At 44.1% G+C, this 24,470-nt stretch overlaps 1 protein-coding gene across 1 annotated transcript in view; it reads right to left on the minus strand.

Annotated features, from left to right (window-relative positions):
- LOC123993638 (ankyrin repeat and KH domain-containing protein 1-like) overlaps window positions 1-24,470 on the minus strand; it is a 76,530-nt gene that overhangs the window by 45,038 nt on the left and 7,022 nt on the right. Inside the window, 2 exon segments of the mRNA XM_046295996.1 lie at window positions 2,049-2,205; window positions 23,027-23,180. Coding sequence (XP_046151952.1) covers window positions 2,049-2,205; window positions 23,027-23,180 — 311 coding nt within the window.

Below are 24,470 nucleotides of genomic sequence, written 5' to 3' on the forward strand. Positions count from 1 at the left end.
ACATATTGATCACAGAGGTAACACACTGACTGATTGACATATTGATCACAGAGGTAACACACTGACTGATTGACATATTGATCACAGAGGTAACACACTGACTGATTGACATATTGATCACAGAGGTAACACACTGACTGATTGACATGCAGGTTTTGCTATATTCAGTGGGTCTCACATACTTGTCAGCCTGGCCAGCGTTGAGTGGGTTTTCTGCTCGTGTATTGATAGATAAATGGATGTTGCCTGTTTGATTCCCTCCGTAAGCCAATCAAACAGGCAACACGACAGTATAGAGATAAAGTTGAGTCGCAATTCAACGGCTCAGAAATTTGTGGCAGGGTCTACAGTCCATCACAGACTACAAAGAGGCCTCGGACACAGACGTCTTGCTCCCAGACAAACTAAACATCCGCATTCACCCGCTTTGAGAATAACAGTGCCACCGACACGGCCCGCTTCCAAGGACTGTGGGTTCTCCTTCTCCATGGCCGACGTGAGTATGGCATTTAAGTGTGTTAATCCTCGCAAGGCTGCAGGCCGGGACGGCGTCCTCAGAGCATGCAGACCAGCTGACTGGTGTTTACAGAAATATTCAATCAATCACTATCCCAGTCTGCTGTCCCCATATGCTTCAAGAGGGCCACCATTGTTCCTGAACCCAAGGCGGCAAAGGTAACTGAGCTAAATGACTATCACCCCGTATCACTCACTTCTGTCATGAAGTGCTTTGAGAGACTAGTTAAGGACCATAATCACCTTCACCCTACCTGACCCATCTGGACAAAAGGAATGCCTGTTCATTGACTACAGCATAATACCCTTCAAACTCGTCGTTACGCTCGAGACCCTGGGCCTCGACCCCACCCTGTGCAACTGGGCCCTGGACTTCTTCACGGGCTGCTGCCAGGTGGTGAAGGTAGGAAACATCTCCACTTCACTGATCCTCAAAACTGGGGCCCCACAAGGGTGCGTTCTGAGCCCTCTCCTGTACTCCCTGTTCACTCATGACTGAGTGGCCATGCACGCCAACTCAATCATCAAGTTTGCAGAAAACACTACAGTGGTAGGATTGATTACCAACAGCGACGAGACGGCCTACGGGGAGGTGGTGAGGGCCCTCGGAGTGTGGTGTCAGGAAACAGCAGAGGGAGCAGCGCCCCTATCCACATTTAAGGGACAGCATTGGAACAGGTGGAAAACTTCAAGTTCCTCAGCGTAAACATCACTGACAGATTGAAATGTTCCACCCACACAGACAGTGTGGGGTAGAAGGTGCAACAGCGCCTCTTCAACTTCAGGAGGCTGATGAAATTTGGCTTGGCACCAAAAACCCTCAAACTTTTACAGATGCACAATCGAGAGCATCCTGTCGGGCTGTATCACCGCCTGGTACAGCAACTGCAGGGACTGCAACCGCAGGGCTCTCCAGAGGGTAGTGTGGTCTGCATAAAGCATCACCGGGGCTAAACTACCTACCCTCCAGGGCACCTGACACCTACAGCACCCGATGTCACAGGAAGGCCAAGGTCATCAAGGACATAACCACCCAAGCCACTGCCAGTTCATCTCGCTATTATCCAGAAGGCGAGGTCAGTACAGGTGCATCAAAGCAGGGCCTGAGAGACTGATAAACAGCTTCTATCTCAAGGCCATCACACTAGGGATGTGATGACTATGTAACGATGCACCTTAGAGGCTGCTGCCTACACAAATAGACTTGAAATCACTGGCCACTTTAATAATGGAACACTAGTCCCTTTAAGAATGTTTAAATATTTTTGCTTTACTCATCTCATATGTATATAATGTATTGTACTGTATTCTAGTCAAAGCCACGCCAACATTGCTCGTCCTAATATTTATAGATTCTTTAATTCCATTCTTTTACTTTTAAGTTTGTGTGTATTGTTGTGAATCATTAGATATTACCATACTGTTGGAGCGAGAAACACAAGCATTTTGCTACACCCAGAATAACATCTGCTGTACATGTGTATGTGACCAATAAAAACTGATTTGATTTACAGACTGGGGTAGATACATACTTGTCGGCCTGGCCAGCGTTGAGTGTGTTCTCTGCTCTCATGCGCGTCAGGGCGGCAGCCGCCTCGTCCAGGGCACAGCTCACTGACGACGTCAGCCTCCGCAGCACCTCGGGATCTGCGAACGCTTTACCATCCGCAGTTGACAGTTTACCAATGCCTTCCGGGTTAAAGGCCATCACAGGAAACACAGGCATATGGGGCAAAACCACACCAATGAAGCCAGGCAGTTGATCGTAGAGGCAAGTCCAGCCACAGCCAATCCATGGTTAGTAGAGGCATTCATAAAGAAACACAGGAAACACAACGGTTAGTTCAAAGTCAGGAATACTGATTTGACAAGCTTCACTGTCTTGGGTGTATACACCGAGCGTACAAAACATTAGGAACACCTGCTCTTTCCATGACAGACTGACTAGGTGAAAGCTATGATCTCTTATTGATGTTACTTGTTAAATCCACTTCAACCAGTGTAGATGAAGGGGAGGAGACAGGTTAAAGAAGAATAAGCCTGGAGACAATTGAGACATGGATGGTGTAACATTCTGAGGGTGAATGGACAAGACAAAGAACAGAAGTGCCTTTGAACAGGGTATGTAGGTGCCCGGTGCACCGGTTTGAGCGCATGGTCCACCACCTAAGTTGACACAACTGTAGGAAGCATTGGAGTCAACATGGACCAACATCCCTGTGGAATGCTTTCAACGCCTTGTAGAGGCCATGCCCTGACGAATTGAGCCTGTTCTGATGGCAAAAGGGGATTCAACTCAATATTAGGAAGGCATCCTAATGTTTTGTACTAGAGGTCGATTCATTTGGGCCGACTTGAAGTTCTCATAACAACTGGTAATCTGCATTTTTGGATGCAGATTACGGCCGATTATATTGCACTCCACGAGGAAACTGCGTGGCAGGTTGACCACCTGTTACGCGAGTGCAGCAAGGAGCCAAGGTGAGTTGCTAGGTAGCATTAAACTTATCTTATAAAATTAATCAATCTTCAAATAATCACAAGTTAACTACACATGGTTGATGATATTACGAGGTTAACTAGCTTGTCCTGCGTTGCATATATTCAATGCGGTGCCTGTTAATTTACGATCGAATCACAGACTACTTCGCCAAACGGGTGATGATTTAAACAAAAACACAATCGTTGCATGAATGTACCTAATCATAAACGTCAACGCCTTTTCCCCCATGTTTACGACGCTCTTATGTCAGGACTAACACTGCCTGGGCTAGATAAACCCCGACTTAGAAGGGACAAAGATCTGGGTATTGATCTTGATGAGGGTCTATGGAGTGACCTATGCAGAGATTGTGTTACATCCACATTGAACTCCAGATACAGACTGATCCAGTTTAATTTCCTCCATCAGCTCTATATCACCCCATCTAGACTACACAATTTCAATCCTGATATCTCCTCCCTGTGTTTTAGATGTGGCAGAAGTTAATAGTTGTATCCCACTGGAGAAAAATCACTTACTGCTTGAGGAATAAGTTAGACATTTTACTGAATTTTGCAACCTTTTACCGATATGGAGAATCTCCCCATCGCGTCGCACCGATATGGAGAATCTCCCCATCGCGTCGCACCGATATGGAGAATCTCCCCATCGCGTCGCACCGATATGGAGAATCTCCCCATCGCGTCGCACCGATATGGAGAATCTCCCCATCGCGTCGCACCGATATGGAGAATCTCCCCATCGCGTCGCACCGATATGGAGAATCTCCCCATCGCGTCGCACCGATATGGAGAATCTCCCCATCGCGTCGCACCGATATGGAGAATCTCCCCATCACGTCGCACCGATATGGAGAATCTCCCCATCACATCACATTGATTAAATCTCTATATAATCCTTAATGTTTCACACAATATTATACATAATGTATAATATAATACATAATGTATAATATGTAGCTTACAGCAGGTGACCAAATGATCCAATGTCTCATTTTCGGCTTCCTATTTCGCAACAAAGCTTCCTTCACTCATGCTGCCAAACATACCCTCATAAAACTGACCATCCTACCGATCCTGGACTTCGGTGATGTCATCTATAAAATACCCTCCAACACTCTACTCAGCAAACTGGATGTAGTCTATCACAGTGCCATCTGTTTTGTCACCAAAGCCCCATATACTACCCAACACTGCGACCTGTACGCTGTCGTTGGCTGGCCCTCGCTTCATACTCGTCGCCAAACCCACTGGCTACAGGTTTTCGACAAGACTCTGCTAGGTAAAGCCCCGCCCTATCTCAGCTCGCTGGTCACCATAGCAGTACCCACTCGTAGCACTCGCTCCAGCAGGTATATCTCACTGGTCACCCCCAAAGCCAATTCCTCCTTTGGTCGCTTTTCCTTCCAGTTCTCTGCTGCCACTGACTGGAACTAACTGAAAAAAAATCACTGAAGCTGGAGATTCCCATCTCCCTCAATAGCTTTAAGAACCAGCTGTCAAAGCAGCTCACAGATCACTGCACCTGTTCATAGCCCATCTGTATACAGCCCATCTATCTACGTCATCCCCATAGTGTATTTATTTATTTTGCACCACAGTATCTCTACTTGCACATCTACCATTCCAGTGTTTAATTGCCATATTGTAATTATTTCGCCACCATGGCCTATTTATTGCCTGAATTCCCTCATTTGCACTCACTGTATATAGACTTTTTTTCCTACTGTATTATTGACTATGTTTTGTTCATTCCATCTGTAACTCTGTGTTGTTGTATGTGTCGAACTGCTATGCTTTATCTTGGCCAGGTCACAGTTGCAAATGAGAACTTGTTCTCAACTAGCTTACCTGGTTAAATAAAAGTGAAATAAATGAAAAAAATATTTTTATATTAAATTATGACTTGATATATATACAAAATTATGATCATTTTACACTCATCTGTTACTGTCATATTGTTGTCCAATATCTTTTCATTTTGAATGTTCTTATTTGGAAAATGAAAAAAAAATTAAACCATCAATGTCTTTCTTAAAATCAATACACAATTATTTATTTTTAAATCTGCATATTTAGTTTAAATAAATTAGTGTTATCAGGCAATATTAACTAGGTTTTCCTTTTGTGTCACTTCTCTTGCGTTCATTGCACGCAGAGTCGGGGTTTATGCAACAGTTTGGGCCGCCTGGCTCGTTGCGAACTAATTTGCCAGAATTTAACATAATTATGACATAACATTGGAGGTTGTGCAACGTAACAGCAATATTTAGACTTATGGTTGCTACCCGTTCAATAAAATACAGAACGGTTCTATATTTCACTGAGAGAATAAACGTTTTTGAAATGATCGTTTCTGGATTTTACCATATTAATGACCAAAGGCTCGTAATTCTGTGTGTTATCATATTATAATTAAGTCTATGATTAGATATTTGATAGAGAAGTCTGACTGAGCGGTGGTAGGCAGCAGCAGGCTCATAAGCATTCATTCACACTTCACTGCGTTTGCCAGCAGCTCTTCACAATGCTTGATGCACAGCGCTGTTTACGACGTCAAGCCTATCAACTCCTGAGATTAAGCTGGCAATACTAAAATGCCTATTAGAACATTCAATAGTCAAAGGTATATGAAATACAAATGGTACAGAGAGAAATAGTCGACGAGTCATAATTCCTATAATAACTACAACATAAAACTTCTTACCTGGGAATAATTAAGACTCGTGTTAGAAGGAACCACTAACTTTCATGTTTTCATGTTCTGAGCAAGGAACTGAAACGTTGCACTTTTACATTCTTCTCCAACACTGTTTTTTTGCATTACTTAAACCAAATTGAACGAGTTTCATTATTTTTTTGAGACTAAATAGATGTTTATGTATTATATTAAGTTAAAATAAAAGTGTTAATTCAGTATTGTTGTAATTGTATGTGTATGTGTACATGTTAAAAAGTTCTTCACACGAAGAGCAGTTCCACCTTTCCCCCTGAGAGGCTAGGAGGAAATGTAGACATATTGCCTACACCGACTGACCCAGTCCTCACAGATCTAACCCCAAGTGCCTGGGGTCTAGACTAAGCTAGCAGTCTAGGGGGCCAGCTAGCGTCTAGGGGGCCAGCTAGCGTCTAGGGGGCCAGCTAGCGTCTAGGGGGCCAGCTAGCGTCTAGGGGGCCAGCTAGCGTCTAGGGGGCCAGCTAGCGTCTAGGGCACGGTTGGGTAACTCCAGTCCGAGGGCCTGATTGGTGTCACTTTTATCTCCATTCCTAACTAAACACAGCTGATTAATCAAATGGCGTTCTAAACTGAGGATCATCATTAGGTGATTATTGGAGTCAGGTGTGTTAGCTGGGGCAAAACTGTGGCACCAATCAGGGCCTCAAGGACTGGAATTACCCACCCCTGGTCTAGGAGGCTAGCTAGTGGTGAATTATAGATGGGGCCTACAGGGTGGCAGGGAGGGAGGAGGACCGAGACGCGGGGAAGGAGAAGAAAACAGACTGCTTGTTCTGTTAACCGAGACTGAAGGACCTATTTCACAAGACCCACTTCCCATCCAGGGAGGCCATCCAAACCAAAATACTGTGTGCGGTGACACCAGAGATGTGGGAGAAAGTCAGTGCAAGTTAGAATGCTCCCAACTCTCCCCCTGATGTTTGCCTCTAACCTACATTAGTGGAAGTAGAAGTTTGAAGTTGTCGTTGCCACATGAACAAGTACAGTGAAATGGTTAACTTGCAAGCCCTGCACAACAGAGAAGTAAAGACGAAATCACACACAAGCAAAGCTGGATCACAAGACACAGCCATACAGAATGGAACCATCTTTGCAACAGAAACGTTTAGAAGTAAAAACTGTGTTAGTGGGTGGATTCTGCCAGTCAGTGTTTCCATTACCACTACCCTCTGCTCTGCCTGTGTGACTGAGTCAAACCTTAGCCTACATCTGGCCGTCAGAAGGAGTTGACAACGTTGCCCCAGGCGGGCAGGCAGGCCAAGGGAAGTAGTGAAGGGCTGAGGTCTGGGTGGTTGATGGTTGTATTTCCTGTCTAAACAACGTCATATTCGTCAAAGCCTTCTGTTAACCAGTGCATCTTGTTCAACACAGTCAGCGACCTAGGGTTCTCAGAGGATTGTTCAGGCTGGTTTGAAAACCACTCACAACATGCCTTCTGACGTTACCAAATCTACCTAAACCTGCCTGCCCTCCTAACATTCTCATCCTGAATGGGTTAGAGCTAGAGTAGGGTTGTCCATGACAACCCCAAAAAATATTGGTCGACCGAGAGTCGTTTGTTCTTTCGAACAACCGATCGGACAACATTTTCTAACTTGTATTTTTCCATATAGACATCCTATGCATTTGAATAAAATCAACTATATGCACTGAGCGCGTCTGATGCTTTAAGCACACTGTCTGATTAAATCATTAAGAGACAAAAATGACTAGAGGGAGTCCAACCGCAATTGATTTGACAGAACAGTGTTTGTCATCCTGTCTCTCCTCCCTGCTGCAGCGACCACCACAGAACAGTGTTTATCATCCTGTCTCTCTCTCCTCCCTGCTGCAGCGACCACCACAGAACAGTGTTTATCACCCGGTCTCTCTCTCTCCTCCCTGCTGCAGCAACCACCACAGGTGTGTTTATCACCCTGTCTCTCTCTCTCTCCTCCCTGCTGCAGCAACCACCACAGGTGTGTTTATCACCCTGTCTCTCCTCCCTGCTGCAGCGACCACCACAGAACAGTGTTTATCACCCTGTCTCTCCTCGCTCTCCTCCCTGCTGCAGCGACCACCACAGAACAGTGTTTATCACCCTGTCTCTCTCTCCTCCCTGCTGCAGCAACCACCACACGAGTGTTTATCACCCTGTCTCTCCTCCCTGCTGCAGCGACCACCACAGATCAGTGTTTATCACCCTGTCTCTCTCTCTCCTCCCTACTGCAGCAACCACCACAGAACAGTGTTTATCACCCTGTCCGTATTGCTGAAGCTGTAACATTATTTCAGCCATTTGCGACTGAAAACTTGTGTATTATTATTATTATTATTATTATTATTATTATTATTATTGTGTTACCGAAATCAGTTGTTTCGGAAGAAAACATTCCCTCGACTCTCGTTATGCATTAAATGCATTAAATGCAGGTGACCAATAGGGCTGAACATATAGCATATCATCACCATATCAATAAATTGGTTATAAACTCTGAACACATGACAGCTAAATGGATGCAGAGGATGTGAGGAATAAAACTCAAAATGGGGGAATGTTTACTGGTTGCTCAGGAGGTAACAGGGAAGTTGGAGGTGTGGAAGAAATGTGACGAGTTGTAGAAAACAGTGGAGATGAAGAAAAAGAAGGAGAAAGCACTACATGTATATTATGTTGCCAAACAGCTGCTGTTAGATTACAATATCACTTCTGACCGTTTGGAACAATGGAAACACTCAAATTATAAGCATAGCAGAGTGTTGTAACATTTGAAATAAATATTTTTTTAAAGCCTTCGCGTAATACAGACTAAAACCAGTCGCATGCATTCGTGAACGCAATTTCTGGAAAATGGAACGGTTTATGTTTACGCTAATTTTAAAGTGTTGCGTTGTTATTTTATAACTAAAATGCTTGAATGCATTTCAAATCATGACTCGTAAGCTGTACGATGACATGAACGGTTGATACAATACCGTAGCTTACATAAGAAGTTACATATACAGCGCCTTAGGGAAGAATTCAGAAACCGAGACATTCTCCACATTTTGTTATGTTACAGCCTTATTCTAAAATGTATTAAGTGGTTTAAGCACCCGGGATGCACGCACACATAGGAGAGAGGGGCTGTGTGTTGGTCATATGTTCACCATACAGGGGAGAGAGGAGAGAGGGGTTGTGTGTTGGGTCATATGTTCACCATACAGGGAGAGAGAGGAGAGAGGGGTTGTGTGTTGGGTCATATGCTCACCATGCAGGGAGAGATAGGTTGTGTGTTGGGTCATATGCTCACCATGCAGGGAGAGAGAGAGGTTGTGTGTTGGGTCATATGCTCACCATGCAGGGAGAGAGAGGTTGTGTGTTGGGTCATATGCTCACCATGCAGGGAGAGAGAGAGGTTGTGTGTTGGGTCATATGCTCACCATGCAGGGAGAGAGAGAGGTTGTGTGTTGGGTCATATGCTCACCATGCAGGGAGAGAGAGAGGTTGTGTGTTGGGTCATATGCTCACCATGCAGGGAGAGAGAGAGGTTGTGTGTTGGTCATATGCTCACCATGCAGGGAGAGAGAGGGGCTGTGTGTTGGGTCATATGCTCACCATGCAGGGAGAGAGAGGGGCTGTGTGTTGGGTCATATGCTCACCATGCAGGGAGAGAGAGGGGCTGTGTGTTGGGTCATATGCTCACCATGCAGGGAGAGAGAGAGGTTGTGTGTTGGGTCATATGCTCACCATGCAGGGAGAGAGAGGTTGTGTGTTGGTCATATGCTCACCATACAGGGAGAGAGAGGGGTTGTGTGTTGGGTCATATGCTCACCATGCAGGGAGAGAGAGAGGTTGTGTGTTGGGTCATATGCTCACCATGCAGGGAGAGAGAGAGGTTGTGTGTTGGGTCATATGCTCACCATGCAGGGAGAGAGAGGTTGTGTGTTGGGTCATATGCTCACCATGCAGGGAGAGAGAGAGGTTGTATGTTGGGTCATATGCTCACCATGCAGGGAGAGAGAGAGGTTGTGTGTTGGGTCATATGCTCACCATGCAGGGAGAGAGAGAGGTTGTGTGTTGGGTCATATGCTCACCATGCAGGGAGAGAGAGAGGTTGTGTGTTGGTCATATGCTCACCATGCAGGGAGAGAGAGGGGCTGTGTGTTGGGTCATATGCTCACCATGCAGGGAGAGAGAGGGGATGTGTGTTGGGTCATATGCTCACCATGCAGGGAGAGAGAGGGGTTGTGTGTTGGGTCATATGCTCACCATGCAGGGAGAGAGAGGAGAGAGGGGCTGTGTGTTGGGTCATATGCTCACCATGCAGGGAGAGAGAGGGGATGTGTGTTGGGTCATATGTTCACCATGCAGGGAGAGAGAGGGGTTGTGTGTTGGGTCATATGTTCACCATGCAGGGAGAGAGAGGGGTTGTGTGTTGGGTCATATGTAAATGCGTTACAGTAATACGACTAAACAGGAGTTTACTTCAGCTCCATGGTGGTTATAGGAGGCTGCTATACCAAGTCTACTAATGATAACGACATGACTTATTATAATAATGATGATCGTAACAAAAAGGATATGGAGGGTTATATTTAGAAATATAATTTGACAATGTGGAAGTGTAAACAGTAAATAAATGATCAATAATAGCTGAAAGGCTGTTCCAGTGGAACAAACACGTTTTCATCCCTTATCAGAGCAGAGAACAGATTCAAATAAACTGACTTTGTAAAGCAAAAAAAATCCAACATGTTGGTACTCACTGAATCAGTATTATATTAAACAGTCAGACAGGCAACAGAAGCAGGATTTGTCTTCTTTCTGTAGATATATATGTAATATTTATAAAGCCAGACACATTTAACAGTTAGGCTATTGATTATAGACTTCATTTAAGTTAGTTTCCCCTCTCCTCACTTTTAAGTCATGGGCTGTTTTCTCCTGCCCTCATTCTGCTGCTGCCTCCACAGCATTGTTCTCTACACCAATATGCTGCTTAACTTGGCACACAGCAACATGGTCTAGGAAAAAACACAATTTCAACAGTGCACTGATGCGTTTCAGAACTGTGGACAGCGACCTCTATCCAACACGGGAGGAGACAATATTTGCATTAGTGTGGCACCCTTGTGCCTACGTAATATAACCATATACAATTTCAGTAGCACATAACTTAAGAGTGATGGACTGTACCATTCCCACGGCCTCCACAGTGAATTAATCCACTCAGACAGGTAAGACACAATGATTATTTATTTAGTTTTTGCCGCTGCTAGACAAAATAAATCTTGGTCAACCAACAGCCCATCAACCAAACAGTCAACTAAATGGGCTCAGCCTTAATGTCGACACCTATAAATATCCTGGTATACGGCTGTACTGGTCACTGTCATTCCATACCCACCTCACCCACCTTCAGGCTAAAGTTACATCCACCGCAGCAAAAACATCCTTCACCCACCTGCCAAGCACACCCTTGGAACAATGAACACACTGCCAATCCTGGACAACCGCAATGTGGATTAAAGGCCCCAAAACCTCCCTCAAACTAGATGTACTTTACCACACTGCCATGAGCTTTGTTACCAGCGCCCCCTTCAACACTTATCACTGTGACCTTTACAGCCTGGTCAACTGGCTCCGTTTACATACGCGACACTAGACCCCTCTAGCTCGGCGTCTCCACTAGCAACCTGCTCTCTGCTAGATGTAGAGCTGGTTACTCCCGTCAGTCATTCCAGTGTTCTGCAGCCAGAAACTGAAATGAGCTGCAAAAGACCATCAAAACTTTACACATTCATCCCACCACTCCTTAAAAAACATTACCTGATCAATACACCTGCTGATCATTCAATCTGACACCACACTCCTTCAAAAACATATTACCCGATCTGCTGACTGATCAATACACACCTGATTACTCAGTCTGATGTGTTTTCATTTTTGCTGCCTGTTGTGGTATTTCTGCTCTAACCCAGTGTTAATGTTTCTCATTAGGGCGGCAGCTAGCCTTGGGCTAGTAACCGAAAGGTCTCCGGATCAAATACACGAGCAAAATCTTTTGTTTAGGTGTCGTCCAGCTATTTTGGGGGGTGCATGCTATCAGATAATAGCTTCTCATGCTTTCGCCGAAAAGCATTTTACAAATCTGACTTGGTGGCTAGATTCACAACGAGTGTAGCTTTAATTCAGTACCTTGCATGTGTGTTTTAATGAAAGTTTGAGTTTTATCGAAAACTATAGGTGGCGCTTTTTAATTGCATGGATTTAGGTTCCTGCAAAGGAACTAAATTCCGCATCATCCTTAAAAAAGATGAGGCCTGTAATTTTCATCATAGGTAAACTTCAACTATGACAGACAAAATGAGAAGGAAAAAAATCCAGAAAATTACATTGTAGGATTTACAATGAATTTATTTGCAAATGGTGGAAAGTATTTGGTCAATAACAAAAGTTTCTCAATACTTTGTTATATACCCTTTGTTGGCAATGACAGAGGTCAAACATTTTCTGTAAGTCTTCACAAGGTTTTCACACACTGTTGCTGGTATTTTGGCCCATTCCTCCATGCAGATCTCCTCTAGAGCAGTGATGTTTTGGGGCTGTTGCTGGGCAACACAGACTTTCAACTCCCTCCACAGATTTTATATGGGGTTGAGATCTGGAGACTGACTGGCTAGGCCACTGCAGGACCTTGAAATGCTTCTTACGATGCCACTCCTTCGTTGCCCGGGCGGTGTGTTTGGGATCATTGTCATGCTGAAAGACCCAGCCACGTTTCATCTTCAATGCCCTTGCTGATGGAATGAGGTTTTCACTCAATCTCACAATACATGGCCTCATTCATTCTTTCCTTTACACGGATCAGTCGTCCTGGTCCCTTTGCAGAAAAACAGCCCCAAAGAATGTTTCCACCTCCATGCTTCACAGTAGGTATGGTGTTCTTTGGATGAAACTGTCCTCCAAACACGACGAGTTGAATTTCTACCAAAAAGTTATATTTTTGTTTCATCTGACATTCTCCAAATCTTCTTCTGGATCATCCAAATGCTCTCGAGCAAACTTAAGACGGGCCTGGACATGTACTGCAGGATTTGAGTCCTTGGCGGCGTAGTGTGTTACTGACGGTAGGCTTTGTTACTTTGGTCCCAGCTCTCTGCAGGTCGTGTGGTTCTGGGATTTTTGCTCACCGTTCTTGTGATCATTTTGCCCCCACGGGGTGAGATCTTGCGTGGAGATTATCAGTGGTCTTGTATGTCTTCCATTTCCTAATAATAGCTCCCACAGTTGATTTCTTCAAACCAAGCTGCTTACCTATTGCAGATTCAGTCTTCCCAGCCTGGTGGGTGCAGGTCTACAAATGTGTTTCTGGTGTCTCTTAAGTCTTGGCCATAGTGGAGCTTGGAGTGTGACTGTTTGAGGTTGTGGACAGGTGTCCTTTATACTGATAACAAGTTCAAGCAGGTGCCATTAATACAGGTAATGAGTGGAGGACAGAGGAGCCTCTTAAAAGAAGAAGTTACAGGTTTGTGAGAGCCAAAAATCTTGCTTGTTTGTAGATGACCAAATACTTATTTTCCACCATAATTTTCAAATAAATTCATTAAAAATCCTACAGTGATTTTCTGGATTTTTTTTCCTTCTAATTTTGCCTGTCATAGTTGAAGTGTACCTATGATGAAAATTACAGGCCTCTCATCTTTTTAAGTGGGAGAACTTGCACAATTGGTGTCTGACTAAATACTTTTTTTGTATGTGTCTCTATAAATAAAATGGGGCCAATGTGTGAAAAAAATGGTTTGAAACAAATAAAAGGACTTTCATGCAGTTCCACATGTATACTTCTAGGAATACTATGTTAATTGTCCCTGTACTCCACCGAGGACTATCTGTACTTTAACCAGGGTTCATGCAGTTCCACATGTATACTTCTAGGAATACTATGCTAATTGTCCCTGTACTCCGAGGACTATCTGTACTTTAACCAGGGTTCATGCAGAAATTGGCAAGTCAACTTCAAGGACTTTCAGGGACTTTTTCAAACACATTGTAATTTAAGGACCTCAATGATATACAATTGCATAATTTATATAAGTGTACATATATGGCCTGAAATGGAATGAGTAAATGTCTGATATTCAAGGTAGGCCTATTCCAGTACTTGAATTTCTGCGCTCCAAATTCAAGAAGGCTGCTTCAAGCCACTTGTATTGTTTAAAATTGCAGGTCTATCATGAAAAACTAAATGTATATGTCATGTTATTTCATTAACGGATCATATTATGAATAAGGCCATTAGGCTACGTCATTTTAGTCATTATATGCTAAATAATTAACAGCAAGTGTTGGGTGTTGCGCAATAGTCTATCCGACAATTGCGCACAGTAGACTTGGTGTCCAATCCGAGGCACAAAGACATGAACACGTTACCTTGATGCTTTCTCTTCAATCGAACAAGACCCTACTGTAAATCAAGCAGACAGACGATCAACCTCAAATAGCTAGAGATATTCCATCCAACGTGGATCCAGGCAGAGTGTCTTCACCGACTTGACGAAGGAGACACCATCATATTTTGGACATTACTCAAGCCCCTTTCTTCCAGCACCTGGGCTGTTTTGGCATTGTATATGCTATCGCAACAGATGCTCCTCACTTCACTGTCACTTGGAAAATTCCTTCCTGGATCGGATGTATGAAAATATCACAGAGTAACTAAAATCAGACGGACACCAAATGCACATCCAACAAGTGCTTTGCATAATTATTGAAGTACCACATTAATGACAGTATCGATCAAGGTAATGTGACTTTCGGTTAGAAGCATCAGATGTTTTACCACCCACCAGGTGAATCCAGTAGCATTAATGTTTTACCACTCACCAGGTGAATCCAGTAGCATTAATGTTTTACCACCCACCAGGTGAATCCAGTAGCATTAATGTTTTACCACCCACCAGGTGAATCCAGTAGCATTAATGTTTTACCACCCACCAGGTGAATCCAGTAGCATGTGTTATACTTCTAGATTAGTGAATATGTATGTAGAGATGACATTTTCCACATAATTTAGTGCCAACATTTGAGTATAGGCAGTCACGTCCTGTGTAAGTGGCTGTGATCGGTTAAGAATTCCATTGTTGCTGTGATACCCGTTTAATTACATTTAATAGTGTCATCCATGCACTGTTGCCTTGTTCTCTTCATCCACTGTATGGCCCAGTTTCTCCTGACCCTGTGGGGTCCATCTTTGTACTTGCCCTAGTCCCTGCAAAATTGATTCAATTGACCAAATCATCACCAAACTTCTGACTGGAGTCAAGTGCGTTGGATGCGGGGGCAGCGATGTGCCACCTCGGGTCCCCGGGGACAGGACTGGGGTCATGTTTGATTCCATTGTTACCTTAACACCCATTTTATTAATTGTATTTCATTTTTCACTGGTGTATTTATTTTCCGTCATCATTGTTTGTTTGACACCTTGGTATGGGGTGGTTGGGGGGGGATAAAGGACTGGGGATGTTGTATTGCTGCCAATGTCAAATCCAAAATGTTTTTAGTCAGATGCACAGAATACAACATTTCACCTTACAGTGAAATGCTTACTTATGAGCCACTAACCAACAATGCAGTTTCAACAAAAAAAGATAAAAGTAACAAGTAATTAAAGCTGTAAAAAAAATATATATATATACACACACATACACACACACACACACACACACACACACACACAGGGGGGTGCCGGTACAGAGTCAATGTGCGGGGGGCATCAGTTAGTTGAGGTAGTAAGTACATGTAGGTAGAGTTAAAGTGACTGTGCATAGATGACAACAGAGTGGCAGTGGTGTGGAGGGGAGGCAATGTGAATAGTCTGGGTAGCCATTTGATAAGATGTTCAGGAGTCTCATGGCTTGAGGGTAGAAGCTGTTAAGAAGCCTCTTGGACCAAGACTTGGTGCTCCGGTACCGCTTGCCATGCGGTAGCAGAGAGAACGGTCTATGACAAGGGTGGCTGGAGTATTACAATTTTTACGGCCTTCCTCTGACACCGCCTGATAGAGCTCCTGGATGGCAGGAAGCTTGGACCCAGTGATGTACTGGCCGTACGCACTACCCTCTGTAGCGCCTTACAGTCAGATGCCGAGCAGTACCATACCAGGCAGTGATGCAACCCGTCAGGATGCTCTCGATGGTGCAGAGGTAGAAGCGTTGGGGATCTGAGGACCCATGCCAAATCTTTTCAGTCTCCTGAGGGGGAATAGGTTTTGTCGTGCCCTCTTCACAACGGTCTAGGTGTGCTTGGACCATGTTGGTGATGTGGACAAAGGAACTTGAACCTCTCAACCTGCTCCACTGCAGCTCCGTCAATGAGAATGGGGACGTGCTCGGTCTTCTTTTTCCTGTAGTCCACAATAATCTCCTTTGTCTTGATCACGTTGAGGGAGAGGTTGTTGTCCTGGCACCACACGGCCAGGTTTCTGACCTCCTCCCTTTTGTCTCTCGTTTTCGTCGGTGATCCGGTCTACCACTGTTGTGTCATCTGCAAATGTAATGATGGTGTTGGAGTCATGCGTGGCCACGCAGTCATGAGTGAACAGGGAGTGCAGAAAGGGACTGAGCACGCACCCCTGAGGGGCCCCTGTGTTGAGGGTCAACGTGGCGGATGTGTTGTTACCTACCCTTACCACCTGGGGGCAGCCCTTCAGGAAGTCCAGGATCCAGTTGCAGAGGGAGGTATTTTGTCTCAGGGTCCTTAGCTTATTGATGAGCTTTGAGGGCACTATGGTTTTGAACGCTGAGCTGTAGTCAATGAATAGCATTCTCACATAGGTGTTCCTTTTGTCCAGGTGTGAAAGGGCAGTGTGGCGTGCAATAGAGACTGCATCATCTGTGGATCTGTTGGGGCGGTACGCAAATTGGAATGGGTCTAGGGTTTCTGGGATGATGGTGTTGATGTGAGCCATGACCAGCCTTTCTAAGCACTTCATGGTTACAGACGTCAGTGCAACAGGTCAAAAGTCATTTAGGCAGGTTACCTTAGTATTCTTGGGCACAGGCAGTATGGTGGTCTGCTTAAAACATGTTGGTATTACAGACTCAGACAGGGAGAGGTTGAAAATGTCAGTGAAGGCACTTGAAGGCTCAGAGTACATGTCTTGGTAATCCGTCTGGCCCTGCAGCTTTGTGAATATTAACCTGTTTAAAAGGTCTTACTCACGACTGCGGAGAGTGTGATCACAGTCTTTGGTTACAGCTGGTGCTCTCATGCCTGTTTCAGTGTTACTTGCCTCGAAGCGAGCTTAGAAGTAGTTTAGCTCGTCCGGTAAGCCTGTGTCACTGGGCAGCTCTCGGCTGTGCTTCCCTTTGTAGTCTGTAATGGTTTGACAGCCCTGCCACATCCGACAAGCGTCAGAGCCGGTGTAGTAAGATTCAATCTTAGTCCTGTATTGAAGCTTTGACTGTTTGTCGGAGGACATAGCGGGATTTCTTATAAGCTTCCGGGTTAGAGTCTCGCTCCTTGAAAGCAGCAGCTCTAGCCATTAGCTCAGTGTGGATGCTGCCTGTAATCCTGGCTTCTGGTTGGGGTATGCATGTACAGTCACTGTGGGGAGAACATCCTTGATGCACTTATTGATGAAGCCAATGACAGATGCGGTGTACTCCTCATGCCAGTGGAACATAGTCCAGTCTGTGCTAGCAGAACAGTCCTGTAGCTTAGCATCCGCATCATCTGACCACTTTTTTTATTGATCTTGTCACTGGTGTTCCTGCTTTAATCTTTGCTTATAAGCAGGAATCAGGAGAATGGAATTATGGTCAGATTTGCCAAATGGAGTGCGAGGGAGAGCTTTGTATGCGTCTCTGTGTGTGGAGTAAGGTGGTCCAGAGTTCTTTTTCCTCTGGTTGCACATTTAACATGCTGATAGGAATTTGGTAAAACTGACTTAAGTTTCCCTGCATTTAAGTCCCCGGCTACTTGGAGCACTGCCTCTGGGTGAGCTTTTTCTTGTTGGCGGAATACAGATTTTTCAATGCCATCTTCGTGCCAACCTCTGACTGTGGCTGGATATGTAAACAGCCACAATGAAGCTTATCATGAGAAATTCTTAGACATCGTGCACCAGTTGCTGTTTACAAAAATACATAGACCGCCATCCCTTATCTTACCAGACGCCGCTGTTCTATCCTGCCGATACATCATATAACCAGCCAGCTGTATGCTGATATTGTTGTCGTTGAGCCATGACTCTGAAGCATAAGATGTTACAGTTTTTAATGTCCAGCTGGTAGTTTAATCATTCCCAATAACTCGTCCATTCCAAAGATTGCATGTTATCAAGCAGAATTGAGGGGAGTGGGGGTTTATTCGAGCGCCTCCAACTCCTCAGAAGGTAGCCTGCTCTACGGCCTCTCTTTCTCCACCTCTTCACGAAGATCACTGGGGTCGGGGGAGAGAGCCGTATATACTCTGCCTCGGTCTCGTCAGAGTAGAGAAGAAAGAGGATTCTGCTAGTCCATGCTGTCTAGAAGATCTTTTGGGTCATAAGAGACGGTAGCGGCAACATTATGTACAAAAACTGTTAAAAAAATAAATATATTGAAGTTAAACAACGCAAATTAACACAATCAGTTGGGGGCACGTAAAACTTCTGGCTTCTGCTCCGGCGCCATCTTACACACAACATCTTTCCTCACAATGTCTCTATGTTCTCAAACTTACAAATGAACTATTAAAGTAACTATATATATAGCGCATTCGGAAAGAATTCAGACCCTTTTACTTTCTCCACAATTTGTTACGTTACAGCCTTATTCTAAAATTAACCAAGTTATTTTTTCCCCCTCGATCTGAACACAACACTTCATAATTACAATTTTTACAAATGTATAGAATAAAAAAACTGAAATACCACATTTACACAAGTTCAGAGCCTTTACTCAGTACTTTGTTGAAGCACGTGTGGCAGTGGTTACAGCATCGGGTCTTCTTGGGTATGAAGCTACAAGCTTGGCACACCTGTAATTGGAGAGTTTTTCCAATTCTTCTCTGCAGATCCTCTCAAGCTCTGTCAGGTTGGATGAGGAGCGTCACTTTACAGCTATTTCCAGGTCTCTCCAGAGATGTTCGATAAGGTTCAAGTCCGGGCTCTGGCTGGGCCACTCAAGGACATTCAGAGACTTGTCCCGAAGCCACTCCTGTGTTGTCTTGGCTGTGTGCTTAGGGCCATTGTACTGTCGCCCCAATCGGAGGTCCTGCCTGTGCCCGGGTTCTTGGTCACCTCCCTGACCGAGGCCCTTCTCCCCTGATTACTAAATTTGGTCGGGGCGTCCAGCTCTAGGATGAGTCATGGTGATTCCAAACTTCTTCCATGAAAGAACGATGGAGGCCAATGTTCTTGGGGCCCTTCAATGCGGCAGAATATTTTTTATACCCTAACGCAGAGCTGTGCCTCGACACAATCCTGTCTCGGAGCTCTACAAACAATTCCTTCGACATCATGGCTTGGTTTTTACCTTATATAGACAGGTGTGGGTCCTTCTGTAGCTCAGTTATAGACAGGTGTGTGACCACCCATATGTAGAATGTTCACAAATCATGTCTGCTAAATGGCATATATTATTATTATTATAAATCATGTCCAATCAACTGATTGGACAGGTTTCTACAACTTGATTGGAATCCACATCTCAAGGACGATAAATGGAAACAAGATGCACCTAAGCTCAATTTTGAGTCTCATAGCAAAGGGTCTAAGTACTTAGGTAAATAAGGTATCCGTTTTTGTTATATTTCCGCATGCATGCGCACACACACACACACACACACACACACACACACACACATTTCTAAAAAGAGGTTTTTGCTTCTTCATAATGGGATATTGTGTATAGATTGATAACAACATTTTTTATATAATTCATTTTAGAATAAAGCCATAACGTAACAAAATGTGGGAAAAGCTCAGGGGACTGAACAATTTCCGAATGTACAGTACCAGTCGAAAGTTTGGACACACCTACTCATTCAAGTTGTATTTATTTTCTACATTGTAGAATAGTAGTGAACACAGAAAAACTATGAAATAACACAAAATCAATATATATTTTAGATTCCTCAAAGTAGTCACCTTTTGCCTCAAAAGCTTTGCACACTCTTGGCATTCTCTCAACAAGCGTCACCTGGAATGCTTTTACAACAGTCTTGAAGAAGTTCCCACATATGCTGAGCAATTATTGGCTGCTTTTCCTATACTCTGCGGTCCAACTCATTCCAAACCATCTCAAATCGGGTTGAGGTCGGATGATTGTGGAGTAGAGGTCATCTGATGCACCACTCTCCTTCTTGGTCAAATAGCCCTTACATAGCCTGGAGGTGTGTTGGGTCATTGTCACGATGAAAAACAAATTCTAGTCCCACTAAGTGCAAACGAGATGGGATGGCGTATTGCTGCAGAATGCTGTGGTAGCCATGCTGGTTAAGTGTGCCTTGAATTAAAAATCAGACAGCGTCACCAGCAAAGGACCCCCACACCACCTCCTTGCTTCACGGTGGGAACCACACATGCAGAGATCATCCGCTCACCTACTCTGTCTCACAAAGACACGGCAGTTGAAACCAAAAATGTCACATTTGGACAAATGACAGATTTCCACCAGTCTGATGTCCAACACTCATGTTTCTTGGCCCAAGCAAGTCTCTTCTTCTTATTGGTGTCCTTTAGTAGTGGTTTCTTTGCAGCAATTCAACCATGAAGGCCTGATTCACACAGTCTCCTCTGAACAGTTGATGTTGAAATGTGTCTGTTATGCTAGCTGTGCCACCAGAGACTCTGGGTTCGCGCCCAGGCTCTGTCGCAGCCGGCCGTGACCGGGAGGTCCGTGGGGCGACGCACAATTGGCCAAGCGTTGTCCGGGTTAGGGAAGGTTTGGCCGGTAGGGATATCCATGTCTCATCGCGCACCAGCGACTCGTTTAGTGCACACTGTGCCCGGCCCGCCACAAGGTAGCCAGGTGCTCTAACACATTGTTGCGGCTGGCTTCCGGGTTGGATGCGCGCCGTGTTAAGAAGCAGTGGGCTTGGTTGGGTTGTGTTTCGGAGGACGCATGGCTTTCGACCTTCGTCTCTCCCGAGCCCGGACGGGAGTTGTAGCGATGAGACAAGATAGTAATTACTAACAATTGGATATCACGAAATTGGGGAGATTGTCATGTATGTATGTATGTATGTATGTATGTATGTATGTATGTATGTATGTATGTATGTATGTATGTAATGGGTAAAATAAAATGTTTTATTTTGTTATATATATATATATTTTATATATATATATATATTTTAAATGCATTCACATGTATTATTTTAGATTTTTATGCCCATGAAAACTTTTAACCCCATAGAGACAAAATTTTAGGTAGTTCTCAGAATTACAGTGTCTCTATATAAATAAAACTGACAGCTACAGTGCTTTCAGAAAGCATTTCCTTTAACGCCACAACGCTTTATTATTTAGGACAAAAAGTTCATTTCTTGGCCACATGTTTTGCAGTATTAGTTAAGTGCCTTGTATACAGAATGCATGTTTTAGAATATGTTTTATTCTGTACAGGCTACCATCTTTTCACTCTGTCATTTAGGTTAGTATTGTGGAGTAACTACAACATTGATCCATCCTAATTTCTCTCATATCACAGCCATTCAATGCTGTAACCATTTTAAAAATCAACATTGGCCTCATGGTGAAATCTCTGAGCAGTTTCCTTCCTCTCCTTTACATGACTGTATTGGTGGGGTCGACATTTAAAAATGAGGTTAACCCCTATTATTTAACACGGACTGAGTCTAAGCAACTTGTGACTTGTTAAGCACATTTTTACTCCTGAACTTCTTTAGGCTGATCATAACAAAGGGGTTTTAAATACTTATTCACTCAAGACATTTCAGTTTTTCATGTTTTATTCATTTCTCAAATGTTCTATAAACAGAATTCCACTTTGACATGATGGGGTAATGATGGGGTAATGTGTTTAGATCAGTGAAACAGAATTCCACTTTGATATGATGGGGTAATGATGGGGTAATGTGTTTAGATCAGTGAAACAGAATTCCACTTTGATATGATGGGATAATGATGGGTTAATGTGTATAGATCAGTGAAACAGAATTCCACCTTGACATGATGGGATAATGTGTTTAGATCAGGGAAACAGAATTCCAATTTGACATGATGGGATAATGATGGGGTAATCCACATGTTAATCTATTTTAAAATTGTAAAATTGTATATAGTGCGTTATGTTTAGTGCTATTGTGTGTTCTGTGCTCCGTTATACCTCTTGGCCATGTCGTCATTGTAAATGAGAATAGGTTCTCAACTGACTTGATTAAATAAATAAATAATTAAGGCAGCACAGATACTTTGTCCGAAATGGCAGCCTATTCCCTATATAGTGCCATACTTTTGATTAAGACCCATAGACCTCTGGGATAGGGAATAGGGTGCCATTAAGGATGCGGCCTGTGTGTGAGAGAGTGAAGACAACATTGACTTTTTCCTGTCATTTGCATTTTCTGTTGATATTTATGCGGAAAAAAAATATTTTTACAGTAACATTTACATTGTTGAATACTGTGTTACTGTAAAACCTAGAAACACACCCGTGTCCATATAACACACAGAGAGAATGTTTACCCATAAGCACCTGCTCTAACACTACAACACTGAAGAGCCGGACACACGTAGGCTATGCACACACACACACACACACACACACATCTTCCTGGCTTCCCATCACAATGACGTTCCCCTGTTTGAAATGCCTCCTTCCTTCCCCTGAAGTAATCAGTGATGGTCAGATGATGGGTGAAAGCTATGTTGAGTTCGATGCAGACAACAACATGTTCACTTCAACAAATCAAGCAGAACTGCAACAGACAACAAGACAAGGTGGCAAGTTTGTGGGAGGTACTAGATGGGGAGGGTTGGGGTCTGGTAGGGTAGAATGGGGTTGCTGGTGAGGTCCTTTCAGGTCAAGTAGCGTTGGATGGAATTGGTTTGGATGGGGGTACTAGGCCGAAGGGTGAGATGAGTTTGAATTGAGTTAAATTAAATAGAGGAAGGTTAGGGAAAGGGCTGAACCGTGGGATCAGGCACAGCTGGGTTCTGAACGACAGCGGCCAGGGTTTAGGGCCCAGTGATGGATTCAGTCTCGTACCTGCAGTCTCTAGCAGGGCCTCGAGGCAGGGCCGTGTCTAGGTGAGGGGTTAGAGGTGAGGGGTTAGAGGTGAGGGTTTAGAGCGCGTACCTGCAGCTTCTAGCAGGGCCTCGAGGCGGGCCTGTGTCTCTGGGTCGACAGTGCGGAGGTCCACTCCGTCTGTGGCGCTGGACAAAAGCAGCTCCGAGGCAGTCTTCATGATGGGGTTCTCCAAGTCCTCCTGGTCCAAGATAAATGACTCCACCTGGGGTAAGAAGAGGGAGAGAGACAAGTGTAAGCAACGCATAACATATAAAAGCACATAACAGCAGAAGGGGAAATCCCACTTGATGTTGCATCTTGATCTGCAGCCGACCCCCAAAATGTGTAATATTACATTGCTTGAAAATCTGTATGCATAGGTATTATTCAACTCTGTCCATCAACAACTATGACTGGAGTCATGTAATATAAACAAGCACAGTTCTTCAGGTTGACTGGTGTCCTGCACATCTCCATTCTTATTTACATGACTGGATGTTTTTCTCCAACACACCACCTCTTCATGAGTGAGTAAAAACATGTGGCTCAAATAACCAACTGCAGCTGAAACGTATTGGCCGTGGCGTGTTGCGGGGTAGAAAGGATCTGTCATCTACTCTGGACAATTGACCAATCAAATGAGGGGTGTGGTTCCATATTTCTAATATTTACTAGAGAATTATGTCAAGAGATGTTGTATTGTTTATAAAAAGGGGAGGTTCAGTTACATGGCTCACCATTTTGGTCCAAAGTAGTGTCTGTATGAGAGTTAAGGCTTCCCATCCGGAACAGTTCCACAACATATTAGCAGCACATTGTGAAATTGTTCATTTTGTCTTCGGAAAGGTTTTTTGTTGTTGGCCCAAGTCGGTAGTCGAAGTGTATGTCCCTTCGCCGGTGATTGGTCAACAGTAGGGATTCTTCAATTAAGTGTTTGTCATTCAACGAAAGACTAATCATTTATGTACATTTTTTCACTTGAGAAACACTGAACCAAACATCTTAGTTAGATGTAAAACTGTGCAATTAAACCACGGCAAAAAAGTCAATTAATGAAAGATTTTAGCTATCATAGATTAATTCAGACGATTTTGAGGAAATGTATGAGTCGCTTTGACATCTCAAAATGGACAAACAGTACTATTGCTGCTTTCTCATTTTTTAAGGGAGTATGCGAGCCCTCGTTCGGAGCATACTCGCCAACCGAACTGAAGCATGCTGAAGGCTCAAGTTTTCCCTGAACGTGTGTATAGGTCACGTTCATGTTTCCCCTGAACGTGTGACCTGACCATGGGACAGCTAGAAGGCAGGGACAGTGAAAACAAAACCTCCCTCTGTCATTTCTCAAGGAGTCCCTGTCCAATATGTAGGTCTCAGGGCTGCGTTGGTTTTTCCACTTGTTGACCTAGACATTAGGCACTCTGTACACACCCAGGTGTCTCTTAAGGTCTGATTCCCTCCCTCCACCCGTAGCCTCTGCCTCTAGGGCAGTAATGCAGCCTGACACATTCTC

Source organism: Oncorhynchus gorbuscha, linkage group LG13, assembly GCF_021184085.1.
Source record: "Oncorhynchus gorbuscha isolate QuinsamMale2020 ecotype Even-year linkage group LG13, OgorEven_v1.0, whole genome shotgun sequence".
Taxonomy (NCBI): domain Eukaryota; kingdom Metazoa; phylum Chordata; class Actinopteri; order Salmoniformes; family Salmonidae; genus Oncorhynchus; species Oncorhynchus gorbuscha.